Here is a 22,991-nt window from a genome sequence, read left to right on the forward strand (position 1 = left end):
CAGAACATAGATGTACACCGCAAGGATGGCACAGGTGTGGCTGCAATAAAATCCCTGGCAGTTTAACCACTTGCTCCTGCAAAAAGCAAACATGGCATCTAAGAAGGTTTGACAGAGTTCGGCTGAATGACCTTCCTCCCCCAAGTGCTCAATAGTATGGGGCTGCCTAGCTACTATGATACTTAAATGCCTAATAATGGTGTTTGGGCCTGCAATGTACGAAAGTCTATTAGGCCGGGCCAGAGGCAGCGTTCAATAAGTTACCTTTTAACGCCCCCAGACACATTAGACTAAAGCTGCATGAAAGCACTGATTTCGGGGGGGTTTGGTAAACTATATAATGTTTTTGGGGGCCTCCCAACAGATAATGTCAGGGCAGAGAAGGATCTATGATCCTGAATTTCAGAGGCTAAAATGTTTGTTCTTCCTGTAGATAGTCCTCGGCTAGAGGAGACTCTCTCATACAGACCACAGAAAAGCTGGAATATTTGTGTGTATGGGAGAGTCGGGAGAGATAACCGTCTGCCAAATGACCGATCAGTCAACAATTATCTCATGTGTATAGGGACGTTACTATTGCACAGGTAGTGATAATACACCGCACTACAGTAGTACAGTGCATCATCTGAGCAATCAGAGGCTTCTGTGTTGTATGATCGCACTAAGGAGAGTTGTTTAAAAAAGTTTATATAAAAGGTTTAAAAAAAGTTTTAAAGTGAAAATATCACAGTTTTAGCAAAAATAAATATTCGTCACTATAGGGAAAACATGCATATAATGGGAAAATGGAGAGGGAGGTCAGCTCACTGTTTATTCAATGCACTTTGTCTGAAGATCACCGCATGGAGCCGCCCTGGTCAGGGACATTTCAAGGTTCAAGTAGAGCAAGGAGGAGAGATGGATTCTCCAGCATGGTCTATATTGTTAAAACCTCACATTGAGGCTGTGTGCCCACGATGCGTTTGTCAAGCGTTTACGCTGCGGAAATTCCGCAGCGTAAACGCTTGGGAAACGCTTGGTAAACCTTCCCCCATGGTCTCCAATGAAAATCCGCACTTTCAATGCCCATGCTGCGTATTTTTCCGCAGCGTTTATGCTGCGCTCAAAAATACGCAGCATGTCCATTAATTTTGCGGACACGCAGCGTAATCGCCGCCATTGACTTGCATTAGAACGCGCCAATTCCGCATCTGTACTTGCATAATTGGCGCGTTCTAATGTGCGGATGGTACCCAGGCCTGGAGGATAGAAGACTCTCCTCCAGACTCAGGTACCATAGAATATGTAAATAAAAGAATTTAAAACAAAAAATAAAGATTATACTCACCTTCCGATGTCATCCCGGTGTTTTGTCCACGCCGTCCGGTCTCTTGCAATGCTCGCGCTGTTGTGAAGGACCTGCCATGACGTCACTGAGTCATGTGACCCATCACATGACTCAATGATGTCACCGCAGGTCCTTCACAACAGCGCGAGCATTGCAAGAGACCGGACGCAGCAGAGATGACACCGGGAAGACATCGGAAGGTGAGTATAATCTTTTTTTTTTATTTTTTACCATTCTTATTCTTTTTTTAACTATTACTTGGTCACAATATATAAATCCATGCCGGTTGCACGGATTTATATAGTGTGACCAACTTGTCAAGCACTTTCCAAGAGATGCTCAGAATCGCTTGGAAAACTGCTTGAAAAAACGCATGCGAAAACGCTGAAAAAATGCTTCTCTCTGGCAGAAAAAACGCATGTAAATCTGCATGCGTTTTTTTCTGCCAGAGAGAGGCAAAAACGCTCTGGATCAAATCTGCTACGTGGGCACATAGCCTTATTGTGAGTTCATAAAACTGTTGTGATGGCATACCACCAAGTGCCCGCATAGGAAACCAATGCTTATTCCTGATTTGTAACATGTGAGTCTCTGTGATACTTTTATATCCTTCCCTTTCCTGGGTGTCCAGTGATTACTGAGTACTTCTCAGACAATTTAACCCTGTATTGTATGGAAGTAAAAGAGAATACACAAATACAACTCATGCATGAGACATTGAATAAAATCACTGGAAATCAAAGACAAATACAATTAATTGTACTGTAATATTAATCCTGTCTGATGTCCATTCCCTGTGGGGCTCTAGTGTGTAATTTAAATATCCAATATGACTTTCTATTTAAGATTTTTCTTTTCATATCTCCACCTCTTAATGGTTTATAAGCCTTTTCTATTCCTAATATCTGAAGGATCTGATATCCCCTTTATTTTTTTTGTGAAAAGCGTCTTGAAACCACAGACAGGTTTAATGCTGTGGGATTGATTGCGTCAGATAAATGTCTTCTAATACATTTTTTTAGTGGATCAGACGTGAATCCCACATATTGTAGTTAACTCTCTATACACTCTATTAAGTAGATGACCCCCTATAGTGTTACAACTGATGAAATTGTGTATTGCAAATTGTAGTCCTGTTAGGTTTTCTTCAAATGTGTTGGTTTTATTAACCACTTCGCACCAGAGCCTGTTTTTGCCTTCGTGACCGGGCCAATTTTTTCAATTCTGACCACTGTCACTTTATGAAGCAATTACTCTGGAACGGATCCCCCTGATTCTGAGACTATTTTTTCGTGACATATTGTACTTCAGGATAGTGGTAAAATTTCTTCGATATCACTTGCGTTTTGTGAAAAAATCGGAAATTTGGCGAAAATTTTGAAAATTTTGCAATTTTCAAACTTTGAATTTTCATGCCCTTAAATCAGAGAGATATGTCACACAAAATAGTTAATAATAACATTTCCCACATGTCTACTTTACATCAGCACAATTTTGGAACCAAAATTTTTTTTTGTTAGGGAGCTATAAGGGTTAAAAGTTGACCAGCGATTTCTCATTTTTCCAACAAAATTTACAAAAACATTTTTTTAGGGACCACATCATATTTGAAGTCACTTTGAGGGGTCTTTATGACAGAAAATACCCAAAAGTGACATCATTCTAAAAACTGCACCCCTCAAGGTACTCAAAACCACATTCAATAACTTTATTAACCCTTCAGGTGCTTCACAGGAATTTTTGGAATGTGGAAGAAAAAAATTAACATTTAACTTTTTTCACAAAAATGTTACTTTAGACCCAATTTTTTTTATTTTCAAAGGGGTAACAGGAAAAAATGGACCCCAAAATTGTTTGTGCAATTTCTCTTGAGCAAGCTGATACCCCATATGTGAGGGAAAACCACTGTTTGGGCGCACAGCAGGGTTCGGAAGGGAAGGAGCGCCATTTGACTTTTTGAATGTAAAATTTGTTTGAATAATTAGCGGACGCCATGTTGCATTTGGGGAGCCCCTGATGTTCCTAAACAGTGGAAACCCCCCACAAGTGACACCATTTTGGAAACTAGACCCCTTAGGGAACTTATCTAGATGTGTGGTGAGCACCTTGAACCCCAAGGTGCTTCACAGAAGTTTATAATATTGAGCTGTAAAAATAAAATTTTCACATTTTTCCCACAAAAACATTTTTCATCCCTTTATTTTGCATTATCATAAGGGTAATAGGATAAATTGCACCATGGCGTTTGTTGTGCAATTTCTCCTGAACACGCTGATACCCCATATGTGGAGGCAAACCACTGTTTGGGCGCACGGCAGGGTTCAGAAGGGAAGGAGCGCCATTTGACTTTTTGAATGTAAAATTTGTTTGAATAATTAGCGGACGCCATGTTGCATTTGGGGAGCCCCTGATGTTCCTAAACAGTGGAAACCCCCCACAAGTGACACCATTTTGGAAACTAGACCCCTTAGGGAACTTATCTAGATGTGTGGTGAGCACCTTGCACCCCCAGGTGCTTCACAGAAGTTTATAATATTGAGCCATAAAAATAAAATTTTCACATTTTTCCCACAAAAAATGTTTTTCATTCCCTAATTTTGTATTATCATAAGGGTAACAGGAGAAATTGCACAATGAAATTTGTTAAGCAATTTCTCCTGAGTACGCAGATACCCCATATGTGGGGGAAAACCACTGCTGTGGTGTACGGCAGGGTTCGGAAGAGAAAGGAGCGCTATGTTGGCTGGGATAGGTTGCAGACACCATGTCACATTTGAAGAGTCGCTGACATGCCGAAACAGCAGGAACCCCCACAAGTGACCCCATTTTGTAAACTACACCTCTCAAGGAATTCATCTAGGGAAGTAGTGAGTATTTTTTAATTTTTAAATTTATACCATTGGGCAGTGAAAAAAGCATAATTATATTTTTACCACAAAAAAATGTTTTACTCTCAGATTTTACATTTTCACACAGGGCAATGGGTAAAAATGGTGCCGAAATGAGTCACACAATTTCTTCTAAAAGTGACAATACCCCATATGTGGCTGTATCGTACCGCTCAGCCATACGGCGAGATCTGGGGGGGGATGGAGTGCTATTTGACAATTGGAGAACAAATTATTGTAGAATAGGCATTTGGATTTGGGAGCACAAAATTTTCTGAATTTCTTTTGGGGGGCAAGGTGTTATGTTCTGCTACCAGAGCTAAGGAAAGAGAGGAGATCTGTCCCTACGATAGAACTCAGCTTAATCCCTACGATGTAACAGGGGACCTGATCCTGCGATCAGACCTGCTAAAGTCCTAAGCTAGTCTGTACGGAGACCTATAGATGTGGGGAAGGAATCCCTACAAGTACTAAGGACTGGGAGGAATAAGGGACACCTCCTAACAGAAATAGCAGCAGACAGACGAACAAACAAAATATATAGAACATAGAGGTCAGTAGACCAAGCAAACTAACAGAGCAAGACAAAGAGCACAGGCTAGCTAGAAAGTAGATATACAATGAAGTCCAGCAAAGCCAGAAGGGCGGAGCAGGATTAAATAGGCCAACAAGGTCATGTGACCAGCAAAGGAAAAAAAAACTAAGAGCAAGGTTCTAACACAAGGGCCATTTCGCTTTTCCAGAGCCTTTCTGCTACCAGTAACTTGGAAGTCCCTTATATTTTTAACAGATGACGGACCTGAGTGGGGACTAGCTTTTTTTGAGGACTGAGTTGAAGCTTTTATTGGGAACATTTTACGTAACATTTATCCGGCGCTCTAGGCTGAGCACTTACATCGGGGTTTCCATCTAAATTTCAAAGTGATGTAATTCAGATGAAACCCCTGCGGGATCCATTCACTGTAATGAGGCAGCAGAGTTACTCTGGACTCCGTCTGGCCTCTGTTTAGCGGTGTCCTTTTTTTCAGAAGTGCACAAAACTGTGGCCAACCGCACTTTTATGCACGCCTAAAACAAATGACACCGTGGGATCACAGGCCAGACGGCATTCACAGTGGCCTATATCTGCCTCATTACAGGGAATCTTCCATCATGGGTTCCGTCTGAATCACGTATTTCAGAGATTTACACGGAAACTCTGGCGTAAGTGCTCAGCGCAGAGCGCAGGATAAATGTGAGCAGAGCCTTACTGCGATCTTTGGGAGACATAATAAACAAATCAGTAGCAGGTGAAGAATTGATTTTATTTATTTTTTTACGCCGTTCCTCGTGTGATATAACTGATTAGATTACTTTATTCTTCGGGTCGGTGCGATTACAGAGATACCAGATTTATATCGGGTTTTTATGACTGACAGCTGTCACACACTAAGACGCTTTTTTTTTTGCAAAATCTAGTTTTTGCATCGCCATATTTTGAGAGCTATAATTTTTCCATATTTCGGCCGACAGAGTCATGTGACGGCTTGTTTTTTGCGGGACGAGTTGACATTTTTATTGGTACCATTTTTGGGTACGTGACATTTTTTGATCGCTTTCTATTCCGTTTTTTGGGAGGTAAAATTAACAAAAAACAACAATTCAGGAATTGTTTTTTGAGGTTTTTTTTTATGTCGTTCTGCGTGTGGTGAAAGTGATCAGGCAGCTTTATTCTTCGGGTCAGTACGTTTACAGCGATATTACACTTACTGTATATTTTTTTATGTTTTGGCGCTTTTACACAATAAAACAATTTTATAGAAAAAATATTTTTTTTGCATTGCTTTATTCTGAGCGCTATAACTTTTTTATTTTTCGGCTGATGGAGCTGTATGGCGGCTTTTTTTTTGCGGAACAAGATGACGTTTTCAGCGGTACCATTTTTATTTCCATTTTGCTTTTTGATCGCATTTTTTTCCACTTTTTGTTTGGCGATATGAGGAAAAAGCATAGTTTTTTGCTCCGTTTTTTATTTATTTTTATTACGGTGTGCACAGAAGGAGTTAATTAGTGTGACAGTTTTATAGCTCGGGTTGTTTCGGACGCGGCGATACCAAATATGTGTACTTTTTTTATTTTTGCATAAATATACGTATTTATCGGTTTAATATTTTATTTATTTATTTTAATTTATTTTGTATTTTTTTTTTAACAGTTTCAAAACATTTTTTTTACTTTTTTTTACATTTTTACTTAGTCCCTGTATGGGACATTAATTTTTATTTTTCTGATCGCTGATCTCATGTAATGTAATAGACATATATTACATTACATGAGATCTTCACACAGTCAGTGTGTCCTGCCAGGCTTCAGCTGCAGGCTGACACTGGCAGGACACCATATATGGCAGAGCTGGAGGCTGTCATGTGACCTTCAGCTGCCATAGCAACCCAAGGTCCTGGAAGGTATCAGGGGTCTTCGGAGAGGTAAGTATACCACCCCCTCTCCTCCTGCTGTCTTCTATATGCCGCGATCACTATAGATCGCGGCATATAGAAGACAGCAAAGGGTTAACATCACTGGGACCTGATCCAATCAGGTCCCGATGATGTTCCCTGTCAGAGCTAACGCTCTGCACCGCTCTCGGAGCGCTTGCAGGACCCTGGGGGTCCTGAGCGCTGCGAGACCACCCACCGTTTTTAAACGTCCGCGCTGCACAGAGCCCAGGCAGCGCGGATGTTTATGTACAGTGGGCGGTCGGGAAGCGGTTAACATAGTTGCATGCTTTACAGGGTGTATGTCCACATTATATTATATATATATTCTTTATTTTTATATAGCGCCAACATATTCCGCAGAGCTTTACATACATTATCATCGCTGTCCCCATTGGGGCTCACAATCTAAATAAAAAAAAAACCTAACCAAGGATAACCAAGTTACATTGCGTTTGATATTTGTTTCTTGAAAATAACTAGTTGAAAGTTTTCCGCCACGTGTAGAAGCCTTTTTGGATACAAAAATCAAACAAAATATGCAAAAGAATTTACAAAAGTCTGGAGGATGGATCTCAGACATCAAAAAAACTAAGTTTGAAAGAAATATCAAAGACAACGAGTCAAATTCAATTTACACATGGAAGTGAAACAAACCAAGAGCTACTGTTCTGAAATACAGGTCATACAATAAATTCAAAGGAAATAGAGGAGAGCGGAGGTCAGCTTCACAAATCCTAATGTGTCCATGGGTTCCTCTAATTATAATTCTCTGAGGACAAATCTGATGGATCAATTAAAGACAGATGGAACAAAAATAAATTCTCAAGTATTCCCCAAAATCCAGCACAAAACAACGGGCGGGCAGAAAGCACAAACGTGCCCGGACATGTGCGTTCCACGCCGGAGTGCATCACAGTCTCCTATCTGCGAATGCGCATGTCCAGAAGCATGCGTTCCACACCAGAACGTATAATGGTTTTGGATTGCATACCACCAACATAGGATTTTTCTATCTCTGAGATCAGCGTCATGGGAGACTAAAAACAAGTATTGCACATCCTCCCATCATGCAATAGGCGTGTAGATCTACTTTATCACTACATAAGATATGGGATGATGGCCCACAGTATATTCCTAAATGGTCAAATTTGACCTCTATTGCACAATTAGAGATACACAAGGATCACCACACTTGTTAATTAATAAATAGTATATGTGGAATAATTGCTAAGTAATAATTTTGATATAGAAGCTCAGATATCTCGATGAAGTACAATAATATGTGAACCCCATTCACAGGGAACTGAGTAGCAATGGGTAGAGTATACAATCTAAAAATATAATCCAGAATGGGGCTGTATTCACACAAAACAGGCATAAGAAATTTGCTCATTGCGTCCCTTAGGGGCCAGTGAATTCAGTATAACAATCCACTTACTTTCTTTTTTGAGGATACATCTATTGTGATCACCTCCTCTCACATTGGGTTTAACCATCTCAATGATACAAAAGGAGATGTCTCCAGTTTGATCTCAATGTACACTGTTCATATGTCTCGCTAATGGGGTGTCCCAACCATGGCGTATACTGCCCAAATGCCCCCCCGCACTCCTCCTAGACTCCCTCTTGATCTTGCCTACATAATCTAGGGGCAGGTGTGATCATATATACTAGTCCTGAGGAATTACAGTTGGAATAATCCCACTAGAAAAAGATTTTAAGCATGGAGGAACTCAAGAAAGATTTACATGGATCCATCCAATTAAATGGACAATGTTCTCCAAATCTAAAGAAACGGTAGATTCCTCTATCTAGCCAAGTCCCCTTGGGTGCAGGTTTTTTATAAAAATTGTCAGGGTTCCACAGTGACGACACCGGGGAGATCACACAATATCTCACCGTTGCCGTTACTCTGTCCGGATTTCATCAAGGAGTGGCGAGCACACGATCCCGACTACCCACTACGTAGGTATCGGCAAGCGACCAGTGAGCATATGGCATCACACCTCCAGATTCCAACGCATGGAATGTGTCTACGCCCCCGTACGGTCACTGTCAGCTTCACGATAGCCCAATTACAGCAAAAAAGAAAAATAATTATTAAATTTTATATTTAATCCAAAAGGGAGGCAGTATTATGAAAAATATACAAGATTTTACAAAAGTGGACAATACAATAAATAAGTAGGATTAAAGAAGACTTACTATAATGATCGCTGAGACAATTCAATATAGGTGAAGGGGAGACACTAAGCTTGATTTGACTGTTATCGAGCAAGATCCGTTGCTATAATAAATACATACTCCCGCAAAGAATACTACTCCAACCTCAGCAGATTCTTTTATGCTGAAGTGAAAGACCGGCCCACACACCCCCTGGGATGACATTACGGGGGCTGGTCTCCAGCCTTCATATCTTTATTAGATATCTGTTTTTTGTGATAACTTATTGTGGGTTGATCGTAGAGGCCCGAAAGTGATACCATTTTTTCCATTATGATTTTACCTTTCTCAAGAGACCTCACACGGTATAGCTGCGATCTGTTATTTTGGGACTTTTGCGCCACAGCCCCCCAGAGGGACCTACAGAGACAGGAAAATATCCATATCATTCCCAAGCTGACCCTGTCACTAAAAATATGGGTCCCTTCATTTTGAGAATTATGAAACTTTAGTTATTCCGAAGATTCTGCAGTCTTTGTTAAACCCCTTTTGAGCCTAAACGAGCCATTTCCTCTTTCCTTCCATCTCTGCCCCTATGCTGGAAAGTGTCAATCTATCCCAGGTCTGTGCTAAGAGGAGATGCATTTGTATGTTAAGTAGAATAGGCTACTGAACTTCTTGTACTGTTTTTTGCATACCAACAGCTGGAGTGTCAGCTCTCCTCTGGTGACAAATGGTGGATAAGGGAGGGATGAAGAGGGGTTTCAGGGACAGAGAGAAATTGTTAATACTTTCTCAATATTTCCCTGACAGTAACTATGCACTAAATGGTCCCTAATTGTCTGACCGTTTCTGAAAGTTATTGTGGGAGTAGATCCCACAGGACCCTCAGGTCCGGATCAGCCACAAGTATATCCCAGTGCTTTCTGAGGATATGAAAGATACAGTCACTCTGATTGTCGTAAGTTTTTCTTACTCGTGTTGTCCAATCTTTTTCTTGGTCTCTAGGTTAGGTATGGAGGAGTGTCTGTCTCTCCCATTTTTCTGGGAATCCAAAATGTACCATGAGTACCCTTTTTCCCTGAATCTGATGTTCAGGTCTATTGTCTGTATATTAAAATCTGTGACATTAGAGCAGTACCCAACCGTAAAAACTGGCCCTTGGGTATTTTTCTTTTTATGAGGATGGGGTGGTGGCTATCCCACTTCAATAGTTTATTAGTGCTTGAAGGTTTATGATAGATGAGTGTTCCTAGGGTCCCATTGCAATCCTTCTTGATTAGTACATCCAGGAAAGGCAGCTGGTAATAATTAAACTCTGATATAAATCTCAGGCCCACTCTATGGATATTGAGTTCTCTGACAAATTCAAAAGATTGTTCACTCGTCCCTGACCAGATGATAAAAATGTAGTCAATATATTTGTACCATACCCCAATATATGGATGCCACCACTTATGATCATCCCTGAATATTGTAGTTTCCTCCTACCAGCTCAGGAATACTTTAGCATGTGAGGGTGCACAGAGGCTCCCCATCGCAGTACCCCTGAGCTGGTGGAAGTACTTCCTGTCAAAAAGAAGTTATGAGTAAGAGTGAATTTTAGAAGATCCTCCATGAAGTCATTATGTCTGCTACACTCTATTGATTTTGATTTCAGGAAATATCTTACTCCTCTGATACCATCTTCATGCAGTATATTACTGTACAAAGCCTCGATATCTAGTAAGGCCTGCTCCCCTACATGCATGTATACATGCTCGAGGGTCTACATGTAGGGGAGCAGGCAAAGGGAAAACCAACTCCAGAGGGATTATTCCAACTACAGGACCTGAGGCTCTACTGGGGGAACATTATACTGTGTGGGGGCATCATACATACTGCATAAGGAGCATAATGGGGGTATTACACTGTGTGGGGGCATTATACATACTGCATAAGGGGCATAATGGGGGCATTACACTGTGTGGGGCATCATACATCCTGCATAAGGGGCATAATGGGGGCATTACACTGTGTGGGGGCATCATACATACTGCATAAGGGGCATAATGGGGGCATTACACTGTGTGGGGGGCATCATACATACTGCATAAGAGGCATAATGGGGGCATTACACTGTGTGGGGCATCATACATCCTGTATAAGGGGCATAATGGGGGCATTACACTGTGGGGGGCATCATACATCCTGCATAAGGGGCATAATGGGGGCATTATACTGTGTGGGGGGCATCATATATCTTGCATAAGGGGCATAATGGAGGCATTACACTGTGGGGGGCATCATACATCCTGCATAAGGGGCATAATGGGGGCATTACACTGTGTGGGGGCATCATACATCCTGCATAAGGGGCATAATGGGGGCATTACACTGTAGGGCCAGTAAAGGGGTCCTGTACTATGAGAACACTACGTTTCCTCCCTTCCTGCCTCCATAGTTGGGTCGTATGTATCTATTACAGGAAACAGAACAAAAACCTTATGATTCTTATAAAGGGGCAACACAAGACCCCAAAAGAGTCTCCGTGCTGAAGGGGTTAATGCCCCCTGCGCCCAGTAATGGGGGGTCTCCACATACCTCCACCTGCAGAGCCGCCACCACATATATGGCTGCTCTGTGCGCACAGGAGCTGTGATGAGGTCACAGGAGGGGAGGAGTCAGGGGTCACATGATCAGGGGCCTCAGTTGATGCAGGACTCTGCTGTGCTGGTTGTCATGGTGCTGGATGAGCTGAAGTTTATGTGTGGGGTCAGGAGGGGTTTACAGTGTGGATGTAGCGGAGCCGCGTGTGTACGAGGTGTACGGAGCAGAGCCGTGTGTGTACGAGGTGTACGGAGCGGAGCCGCGCGTGTACGAGGCGTACGGAGCGGAGCCGCGTGTGTACGAGGCGTACGGAGCGGAGCCGTGTGTGTACGAGGTGTACGGAGCAGAGCCGCGTGTGTACGAGGCGTACGGAGCGGAGCCGCGCGTGTACGAGGCGTACGGAGCGGAGCCGCGTGTGTACGAGGCGTACGGAGCGGAGCCGCGCGTGTACGAGGCGTACGGAGCGGAGCCGCGCGTGTACGAGGCGTACGGAGTGGAGCCGCGCGTGTACGAGGCGTACGGAGCGGAGCCGCGCGTGTACGAGGCGTACGGAGCGGAGCCGTGTGTGGGAGGCGTACGGAGCGGAGCCACGTGTGTACGAGGTGTACGGAGCGGAGCCGCGTGTGTACGAGGCGTACGGAGCGGAGCCGCGTGTGTACGAGGCGTACAGAGCAGAGCCGCGTGTGTACGAGGCGTACGAAGCGGAGCCGCGTGTGTACGAGGCGTACGGAGCGGAGCCGCGTGTGTACGAGGCGTACGGAGCGGAGCCGCGCGTGTACGAGGCGTACGGAGCGGAGCCGCGCGTGTACGAGGCGTACGGAGCGGAGCCGCGCGTGTACGAGGCGTACGGAGCGGAGCCGCGCGTGTACGAGGCGTACGGAGCGGAGCCGTGTGTACGGAGCGGAGCCGCGCGTGTACGAGGCGTACGGAGCGGAGCCGTGTGTGTACGGAGCGGAGCCGCGTGTGTACGAGGTGTACGGAGCGGAGCCGCGCGTGTACGAGGTGTACGGAGCGGAACTGCGTGTGTACGAGGTGTACGGAGCAGAGCCGTGTGTGTACGAGGTGTACGGAGCGGAGCCGCGTGTGTACAAGGTGTACGGAGCAGAGATGAGGGGCTTATTACAATTTGATTTGCACCATGACGGGTGATGAGTGGGAATCGGCGTCTTTAACGTCTGAGGGTTTATTCGATAATCTCGTCCTCCCATTTGGATTCTCCAATGCACCAACAGGATTTCACCACTTTCTGAATGATATTTCTCTGATTACTTTGGGAGATTTCTTGTGATTTATCTTGATGATATAGAATTTTCTCTCCTGATTTGGATTCTCACCAGGAACATGTCCGTGTAATATTTCAAAGATTGAGGGAGAATTCTTTGATGAAATTGAGAAATGTTTTTTTTTTCTGTTCAGGAAGTTTCATTCCCGGGTCATTTTATCGGCTGATGGGTTTGCGATGGATCCTGGGAAGGTGAAAGCCATAATAGATTGGTTCCAACCTAGTGACCTGAACGCATTGTAAGGTTTTATAGGATTCACCAACTATTATAGGAAATTCATTAGGGGTTTTTCTCAGATTACTGACCTCACACGTAAGGGGGCGGATCTCAAGGTTTGGCCACCGGATGCTATGAGGGCTTTTGAAAAATTTAAGGAGTGTTTTATGTCTGCTCCTGTTCTAATCCAACCCCATCTCCAAGAACCATTCATTGTGGAGGTAGATACTTCATGGGTCGGGGTAGAGGTCATTTTCTCTTAGGGTTCCAAAGCTCTGACCAATTTGCAGCCATGTACATTATTCTCAAGAAAATTTTCGTCTGCAGAAAGGAAATTATGCTGTTAAGAATTATGAGTAACTCGTTGTTAAATCAGCCTTTAACCCCTTTACCACTGAAGATAGTTTGCACATTAATGATCAGGCCAATTTTTACAATTCTGACCACTGTCACTTTATGAGGTAATACCTCTGGAACGCTTCAACGGATCCCACTGATTCTGAGATTGTTTTTTTCGTGATATATTGTACTCCATGATAGTGGTAAACTTTATTTGATATGGCTGGTGTTTAATAAATAACATTTCCCACATGTCTACTTTACATCAGCACAAATTTGGAACCAAAATTTATTTATTAGGGAGCTATAAGGGTTAAAAGTTAACTAGCGATTTCTAATTTTTCCAACAAAATTTACAAAACTTTTTTTTTATGGACCACATCACATTTGAAGTGACTTTGAGGGGCCTTTATGACAGAAAATACCCAAAAGTGACATTCTAAAAACTGCACCCCTCATGGTGATGAAAACCACATCGCAAGGGTAACAGGAAAAAAATGGAACACAAAATTGTTGTGCAATTTCTCCTGAGCATGCCGATACCCCATATGTGGGGGAAACCACTGTTTGGGCGTACGGCAGGGCTCAGAAGGGAAGGAGCGCCATTTGACTTTTTGAATGTAAAATTTGCTTGAATAATTAGCGGACGTCATGTCGCGTTTGGGAACTCCTGATGTGCCTAAACAGTGGAAACCCCTCACAAGTGATGCCATTTTGGAAACTAGATCCCTCACGGAATAGGGGGGGCAGCATCGTGTTGTGCGGTTGTTTTCCTGCAGGAGGGACTGGTGCACTTCACAAAATAAATGGCATCATGAGAAAAGAAGATTATGTGGCAATACTGAAGCAACATCTCAAGACATCAGCCAGGGAGTTAAAGCTTGGGCAGAAATGGGTCTTCCAAATTGACAATGACTCGAAGTATACTGTCAAAATGGTAACAAAGTGGCTTAAAGATAACAAAGTCAATGTTTTGGAGTGGCCATCACAAAGCCCTGATCTCAATCCTATTGAAAATTTATGGGCAAAGCTGAAAAGGCCGGTGCGAGCAAGGCGACCTACAAACCTGGATCAGTTTTGTCAGGAGGAATGGGCCAGAATTCCGACCAACTATTGTGAGAAGCTTGTGGAAGGATATCCCAAATGTTTGACCCAAGTCATTCAATTTAAGGGCAATGGTACCAAATACTAATGAAATGTACTGTATGTAAACTTTTGACTTTGCAGTAAGTAATAAAAATGCCTTAAAACATTCTCTCTCTCTCATTATTCTGGCATTTGGCAAATATTAAAAATTATGGTAATCCTAATTGACCTAAAACAGGAAAGGTTTATTCTGATTTCATGTCAGATATTGAGAAAAACATGCATATGTGTCTTTTTATATAGTGTATGTAAACTTCTGGTTTCAACAAGCTGTGTGTATGATATACATATTACATTTAATAAAATACATATCTATATATTTAATATAGATAATTATATATTTTGTAATATTTTTATAACTTTTTTTTTTTTTACTTAGTCCCACTATGGATGGGACTTCCACTTTCTGCAGTCTGATCACAGTTATATGTATAGCTGTTATGTACTGCAACTTAGAACTAAGGAATAGGAGGGAATAGCATTCCCTGCACTGAGACTCAGCTTTACCCTACACTGGGGTGGGTGCCCTATTCCTTATGAATAGCCCCACCGAAACTCCTGCACTGAACTCAAACGAAGACCTGTAGGAAAGGGAAAGGGGTCCCTAAAAGATCTAAGGACTGGGAGCAAAAGCAGGAGACCTCCTAACAGAAAAGTTAGTTGCAGAAACAAAAATTAAAGGAAACAAAACTGGTGGAACAAGAAGTCCCAGGATAACAATAGTCCAAAGCAAGAAGAACTAAACCAGGCTACTTAGCCAGAGCACGAGCGTTACAACACTGATGTCCAGCAGGGAATGGGTGCCAGGTGCTGGGTAATAAAGAGTGCAGAGATCACGTGACCAAGAAACCCAGCACCAGAGGAAAAGACTAGAAGCCAGCAAACCAAAACAAGATGGCAGATAGTAAAACAACATAAATTGTAACAATAGCAGTGCAGGATCACTGCTATACAACAGACACAAGTTATTTTGAACATGCACTGCGCATGATCAAAGTAACTTACTGGGGCCTGGTGACCCAGATGTCGTCATGACTAGTGTTGAGCGAATTTGTTCGGCATTTCAAGTTCGGGTTCGTGTTCGGGGTTCTGGCTTGTTTGCGCAAAAAAATCGGCTCCGCCCACGAACATCCCTGATTTGCAATGCTGTCACGCAGATGTTTCTGCGTGACAGCGTTGCAAATCAAGGATGTTCGTGGGCGAAGACGATTTTTTGGCGTGAACAAGCCGGAACTCCGAACCCGAATTTGAAATGTCGAACAAATTCGCTCAATGCTAGTCATGACAACATCGGGTCACCATGGCAATGATCGGGACCCTGCACTGACAGCACAGGATTTGTGATACAAGAATAGAGGGGCATCTGTCCCCCTGCTCACTTGCTAAATGCTGCAGCGATTGCAGCATTTAGGGGGTTAAAGTGCAGGGAGCGGTGCGGTCAACACTCCTGACACTGCGTGGCGGGTGTCAGCGGCAGCCTCTGTGTGGACACGATCACACAGTCGTAATAGTACGTACCTGGTCTATAGGGCACAGGGACGTACCATTACTGATAATGTCAGAATGGGGTTAAGGAATGTAGACGTTTTCTGGAGGGGGCAGTTCATCAAGTCACTTACCATAAGAATTTAGTGTATATTGAACCACCTAAATGGCTAACTCCTAGATAGGCCTGAGGGTCCTTATTTTTCTCTAGATTTAATTTCTCTATCACGTTCAGGCCAGGGTTCAAGAATACGAAGGCTGACGCGCTATTACAGAGTTTAACTTCAGTTTCTGCTCCAGAACCTCCATTCTCCCTAAGGCCATTGTGGTTTCTTTGGTATCCTCAGAGTTGAAAGCTGAGATCCGTAAAAAGGTAAATTGGTGGCTCCTTCCACCACTCCTAGGTTCAAATTATTAGTAGTTGTGTACCTAAGATTGCGTTTGTTGCAGGAGTTTCATGATTCCACCTTGAGTGGTCATCCTGGGGTCAAAGATTTGTGGAAACTAATTACTAGGCTTTTTAGCGGCCGCCTATGAATAACGATACTAAAGATTTTGTATCCTCTTGTGAAGTTTGTGCATGAGATAAAGCCTGTGATAATCTCCCAGCCGGAGTATTTGCTCCATTGCCAATTGCAGAAAATTAGTGGACTCATCTGTCCATGGATTTCATCACGGATTTGCCTCTGTCTGGTGGTAAGACTATTATTTGGGTGGTGGTTGACAATTCAGTAAGCAGGCTCATTTTGTTCCTTTGTCAGGGTTACCTAATGCTGAGACACATTGTTTATTTGTCATTGAGATTGCATGGAATTCCTCTTAACATTTTGTCTGCTAAGGGAGTGAAATTTGTCTCCAAATTCTGGAGAGCTTTTTGTAAAAAACTGGGGATTAACTTGACATTTTCCTGTGCCTACCACCCTGAAACCAAAGGTCAGAAAGTAAGGGCCAGTCAATCTTTAGAACACATTTTAAGGTCTTTTTGCGGCTCAGCAGGAGGACTGGTCTTCATTCTTGCTTCCTGCTGAGTTCACCTTTAACATTCGGATCAATCAGTCCACTGGACTCTTGCCGTTTTTTTTTTTAAATTATGGTTTTCATCCTCATTTTGGTGAATTTTCTCACATAGGTCCTAAATATCCTGGTGTGGAGGTCGCCATACAGAAACATGGGGATGTTTCATACTTACATAGGATGAAAATAGACCTAGATCCATCAGGTTCAACCTTTCTCCTTCAATTCTACATTTGTTGTCACTAAATTATCTATAACACACAATGTTATGTGTACTGAGGAAATCATCCAGCCCTTTTTTAAAAGTTGTTATAGTGTCTGCCATTACTACCGTTTGTGGTAGGCCAATCCACAGTCTGACTGACTAAAGAACCCTTTCCTGTTTGCTGGAATGGCCATTCTTCCACCTTTATTGAGTGCCCCCTAGTGCTTAGTATGGTCTTTAGAAGGAATAAATCAACTAGAAATATTTGCCTTTGTGCTCTCCATAGACTCCCGAGCATCCCCTAGGAATAAAAGTAAATTATCTGTATACAATGCCACTTTCTCTTCCTTGGTCCCATATTTAAATCCATTTATCTCAGACGTTTTATTAATTACTGCCGCAAAAGGTTCAATTGCTATTGCAAATAATAAGGTAGACAGGGGGAACCCTTGTCTTCTACCTCTGTGCAAGAAAAATTGATTAGACATAGAGTCATTCGCTCTTATTTTTGCAAATGTGGCCAAATAAAGCAATTGCATCCATTTTATAAATTAGTCACCAAAGCCCATCTGCCGCAACGTAGTCCACAAATATTGTCATTCTGGTAGTGGACATGGGATTTCTAGAGATCCCATCCACTATACTGTAACATCTGGACGCTGTGGGTTTGATGCTATATAAACACGCAGCGCCAAACCTGCAGCGGCTCCTGACAGTAGCCACGTACCCAAACTCAGCGCAGCATGCCAATTTCTGTAGTTGGACACGCCAGTCTCCGCTGCAGATTTTAACCAATTGAAGTGTCATTATATGCGGTGGATTCACATGCACCGACAACAAAAGTGCGGCATTAGAACACCGCATTTTGGACGCAACAACAACATGTTGTATCCAAAGAACTGCTGAGTGCTGATCGAAGGGACATAGCGGCTAACGAACCAGCTGTGAGATGTTAATTATGGCCAAGGACCATGTCTGCCTAATGGCACCTTCCCAGGCTAAAATTAGCAGCTCACAGCAACCTCATAAATTACATGAATAGAAATGCTAATGAAGATTGGGTGAATGGGACTAGCTGACACCTAGCTCTTTAGTTTGGTCGTGTCAAGGTGTCAATCAGACCTTTTCATGACCAAACTTAATTAAATTAAAGTAAAGAGTTAAAAAAACACACAGACACAGTATAAACACTTTATTTGAAATACAACAGACCCATTCTTTAATAATTTAAATGAACCAATATACTCACCCCAGTTCTTATGGTAATCCAAGGGTTTAAGCAATGTCCCACCAAATAACTTTATTTAGCTCCAAAAAGCATTCATTGATGTACAAAAACGCTTCAAAAAACGCATGTAAAAACGCATCAAAAACGCATGTAAAATCTGCATGCGTTTTTTCTGCCAGGGAGAGGCAAAAACGCTCAGGAAATTTCTGCTTCAAATCCGCATCATGCGCACATAGCCTATTTGAGGCCCCTGAGACACTGATGAGAGTAATGGAATGATTGCTGATTGCTTACACTGATGAGAGTAATGGAATGATTTATCTTTACCTATCTCCTGTATGGCCTTATATATGCATAAGATCCAGCCCGCACGTGTTCCTCTGCTTACTGTAACTGAAACGAAAATTAAACTCTTGAGGTTGAACACATTACAGGAGAGATTTGTGCACCTTTAACTGATGAGTAGTGATGAACGATACCGTGGATGTTCGGGTTCGGCGGGTCCTGCTGAACATCTAAAAAAACCTTTGGTTTGGTGGTTTGGGTACCCGAACGGTATCTGAACCTAAACCTCATTCATATAAATGGGGAGGCCCGAACATCTGTGGTTTCCCATGCTGTCATCTGCCTGACTGTGTGGGAAACATGGGCTCTGATCGGCGGTAAAATCATTACCACGGGTCAGAGAACTGCGGGCTCTGATAGCTTAGGCCCACAGCTGTGACCGTCGATAAAAAGCTTACCGCTGGTCACAGGCGTCGGCTGATTAGAGTTTACTACTCCCATCAGCCTATGCCTGTTGTAGGCAAGGTGTCTCGCTACAGCGAGAGCAGGGGCCGCTGATGGGAATAGACTTCAGCCGGCACCTGTGCTTCAAGTACAGAAAGAAAAAATTTAAATAAATATTGAAAGAAAAAACACAGTTAGCGTATGTGCACACGATGCAGAAATGAAGCAGAAAATTTCTGCATCATTTCTGCATCTCCCTGGCAGAAAAAACGCATGCAGATTGTGCATGCGTTTTTCCTGCGGAATACATGCGGATTCACATGCGTTTCCGCATGTGGATTGACAAGCGCTTTCCAGGTGATTTTAGCATCACCTGGAAAGTGCTTGACAACTAGGTCACACTATATAAATCCATGCAAACAGCATGGATTTATATAGTGTGACCCGAGAGAATGGTAAAAATAAAAAATACATGTATACTTTACCCTCTGATGGCCCGCGCTGTCCTGCTCAAACCGTTCTCCCGGCAACTTTGAATTGAAAGACCTGCCGACGTCAGCGTCACGTGACCCGTCACATGACTCTGACGTCAGCGCAGGTCCTTCAACTCACTGCAAAGTGCCGGGAACCAAGCAGGAGCGCTGCGCGGGCCGACAGATGGTAAGTATATATATATATTTTTTATTTTATTCTTTTTTTACAGCTTTTTTAATGGTACCTGGGTGTGGATGAGACTCTCCTCTCCTCTACACCCGGGTACCATCCGCACATTAGAACGCGCCAATAACGCAAGTACAGATGCAGTCTTGCGGAATTGGCGCGTTCTAATGCAAGTCAATGGCGGCGAAAACGCCACGTTTACGCAAAATTAATTGACATTCTGCGGATTTTTGAGCGCAGCGTTTACGCTGCGGAAAAATCCGCATCATGGGCACAGCACATGCAGATTTCAATTGGGGAACATTGCTTCCCTTCTACCATGCGTTTTTCATGCATTTCCGCGGCATTTACGCAACTGCAAAAACGCCGCGGAAACGCATTAAATGCGCATCGTGTGAACTCAGCCTTATACTCACCTAATACTTAATCCCCGATGTCCTTGTCCCCTGGAAAAGAGAAAAAAAAGACCATTCATCTGTCTCCTCCCTACCATTCATCTGTTTCCACACCCTCCATGCACACGATAACTGCACTCGATACTTGATTATTGCACTTAAACATACAGGCTGATGACCGGATCATGCAGTTTTATACGAAAATCCCTATTTATCATAATTGCCAGACCTGAAATAACAAGCACTTTCCACCTATTGTGTCCCTCCTATTCCCTTGTAGAATGTAAGCTTGCGAGCAGGGACCTCACTCCTGATGTAACTGTTTAAACTGTCTTAGCTTGGATTGAATTTATTGTCTGTACATGTCCCCGCTTAATTGTAAAGTGCTGCGGAATATGTTGGTGCTATATAAATAAAAATGATTATTATTACTATTATTCTAAAAAAAAAAGCATTATAATATTCACCTTTAACGCCTAATCTTCGATGCACTGTCCCCTGTAAAAGAGAAAAAATGACAAACTGCCATAATACTCACATGTCTGGCGTAATCCACATCAGCAGTCACATCGGTGACTGCTCTACAAGACAGCTGGTTACACCGCAGTGGCGGTGTCATAACTGAGATCACCGGGGTTCATCAGCTGATCAACTCCGGTGAACTTTCTCAGGGCACTTCTATTTCCATTTCAATTAGAAGCCTCCATTAGTAACCCAATAGAAAAAGTTTGGAAATAAACACACAGCCTGAATACATTCCTTTATTTGAAATAAAAGTCCACACCATTTTACACATTTATTTAAAAATAAAAAACAGAGTTAGGCAAGTATAACACCTAATGATGCCCTTATCCCCTGTAAACAAGAACAAATAAAAAATATATAATAATCACCTGTCGGGCGTACATGACAGCCGGCTACACAGACACACGCAGTCTCAGTGTGTAAATAAATAAATGACAGGTAGTGTGAAGCCGGCTGTTGTGTAGAGCAGTCACATCAGTGAATGGTGGATTACGCCCGACAGGCGAGTATTATGGTGGTTTATAATTTTTTCTCCTTTACAGGTGACATGAGCATCGGAGAATAGGCAATAAGGTATTATACAACTTGTACACACGCGGCTCCGCTCCGTACATCTCGTACACACACGGCTCCGCTCCGTACGCCTCGTACACACACGGCTCCGCTCCGTACGCCTCGTACACACACACGACCCCGCTCCGTACGCCTCGTACGCGCATGGCTCCGCTCCGTACACCTCGCACACACGCGGCTCCGCTCCGTACACCTCGCACACGCGCGGCTCCGCTCCGTACGCTTCGTACGCGCGCGGCTCCGCTCCGTACGCGCGTGGCTCCGCTCCGTACGCACGTGGCTCCGCTACTTACGCCTCGTACACACACGGCTCCGCTCCGTACACCTCGTACACACGCAGCTCCGCTCCGTACACCTCGTACACACGCGGCTCTGCTCCGTACGCCTCGTACACACGCGGCTCCGCTCCGTACACACGCGGCTCCGCTCCGTACACCTCGTACACACGCAGCTCTGCTCCGTGCACCTCGTACACACGTGGCTCCGCTCCGTACACCTCGTACACACGCGGCTCCGCTCCGTACACCTCGTACACACGACTCTGCTCCGTGCACACGACTGCTCCGTACACCTCGTACATGCACGGCTCTGCTCCGTACACCTCGTACACGCGCGGCTCCGCTCCATACACCTCGTACACACGCGGCTCCGCCCGCACACCTCGTACACGCGCGGCTCCGCTCCGTACACCTCGTACACGCGCGGCTCCGCTCCGTACACCTCGTACACGCGCGGCTCTGCTCCGTACACCTCGTACACGCGCGGCTCCGCTCCGTACACCTCGTACACGCGCTGCTCCGCTCCGTACACCTTGTACACGCGCGGCTCCCCTCCGTACACCTCGTACACGCGCGGCTCCGCTCCGTACACCTCGTACACGTGCGGCTCCGCTCCGTACACCTTGTACACACGGCTCCGCTCCATACGCCTCGTACACACGCGGCTCTGCTCCGTACTCCTCGTACACACGTGGCTCCGCTCCGTACACTTCTTACACACGCGGCTCTGCTCCGTACACCTCGTACACACGTGGCTCCGCTCTGTACATCTCGTACACGCGCGGCTCCGCTCCGTACACCTCGTACAAGCGCGGCTCCGCTCCGTACACCTCGTACACGCGCGGCTCGGCTCCGTACACGCGCGGCTCCGCTCCGTACACCTCGTACACGCACGGCTCCGCTCCGTACACCTCGTACACGCGCAGCTCCGCTCCGTACACCTCGTACACGCGCGGCTCCGCTCCGTACACACGGCTCCGCTCCTTACGCCTCGTACACACGCGGCTCCGCTCCGTACTCCTCGTACACACGCGGCTCCGCTCCGTACACTTCGTACACACGCGGCTCCGCTCCGTACACTTCGTACACGCGCGGCTCCGCTCCGTACGCCTCGTACACGCGCGGCTCCGCTCCGTACGCCTCGTACACGCGCGGCTCCGCTCCGTACGCCTCGTACACGCGCGGCTCCGCTCCGTACGCCTCGTACACGCGCGGCTCCGCTCCGTACGCCTCGTACACGCGCGGCTCCGCTCCGTACGCCTCGTACACGCGCGGCTCCGCTCCGTACGCCTCGTACACGCGCGGCTCCGCTCCGTACGCCTCGTACACGCGCGGTTCCGCTCCGTACGCCTCGTACACGCGCGGCTCCGCTCCGTACGCCTCGTACACGCGCTGCTCCGCTCCGTACGCCTCGTACACGCGCGGCTCCGCTCCGTACGCCTCGTACACGCGCGGCTTCCGCTCCGTACGC

General features: G+C 44.7%; 1 protein-coding gene across 3 annotated transcripts in view; it reads right to left on the reverse strand.

The window, feature by feature from the left end:
- Positions 1–11,532, reverse strand: part of LOC141230049 (uncharacterized) — a 51,030-nt gene extending 39,498 nt beyond the window's left edge. For 2 of the 3 annotated variants that reach the window (XM_073667539.1, XM_073667538.1), the window contains exon 1: positions 11,439–11,532. In XM_073667539.1, coding sequence (XP_073523640.1) covers positions 11,439–11,464 — 26 coding nt within the window. In that variant the 5' untranslated portion in view covers positions 11,465–11,532. The remainder of the gene's footprint in view (positions 1–11,438) is intronic. The other variant, XM_073667540.1, reaches the window with a different exon arrangement.
- Positions 11,533–22,991: the final 11,459 nt, after the last annotated feature.

This window comes from Phyllobates terribilis, unplaced genomic scaffold (assembly GCF_046119375.1).
Source record: "Phyllobates terribilis strain yellow unplaced genomic scaffold, ASM4611937v1 Scaffold_489__1_contigs__length_1346288, whole genome shotgun sequence".
NCBI classification, from domain to species: domain Eukaryota; kingdom Metazoa; phylum Chordata; class Amphibia; order Anura; family Dendrobatidae; genus Phyllobates; species Phyllobates terribilis.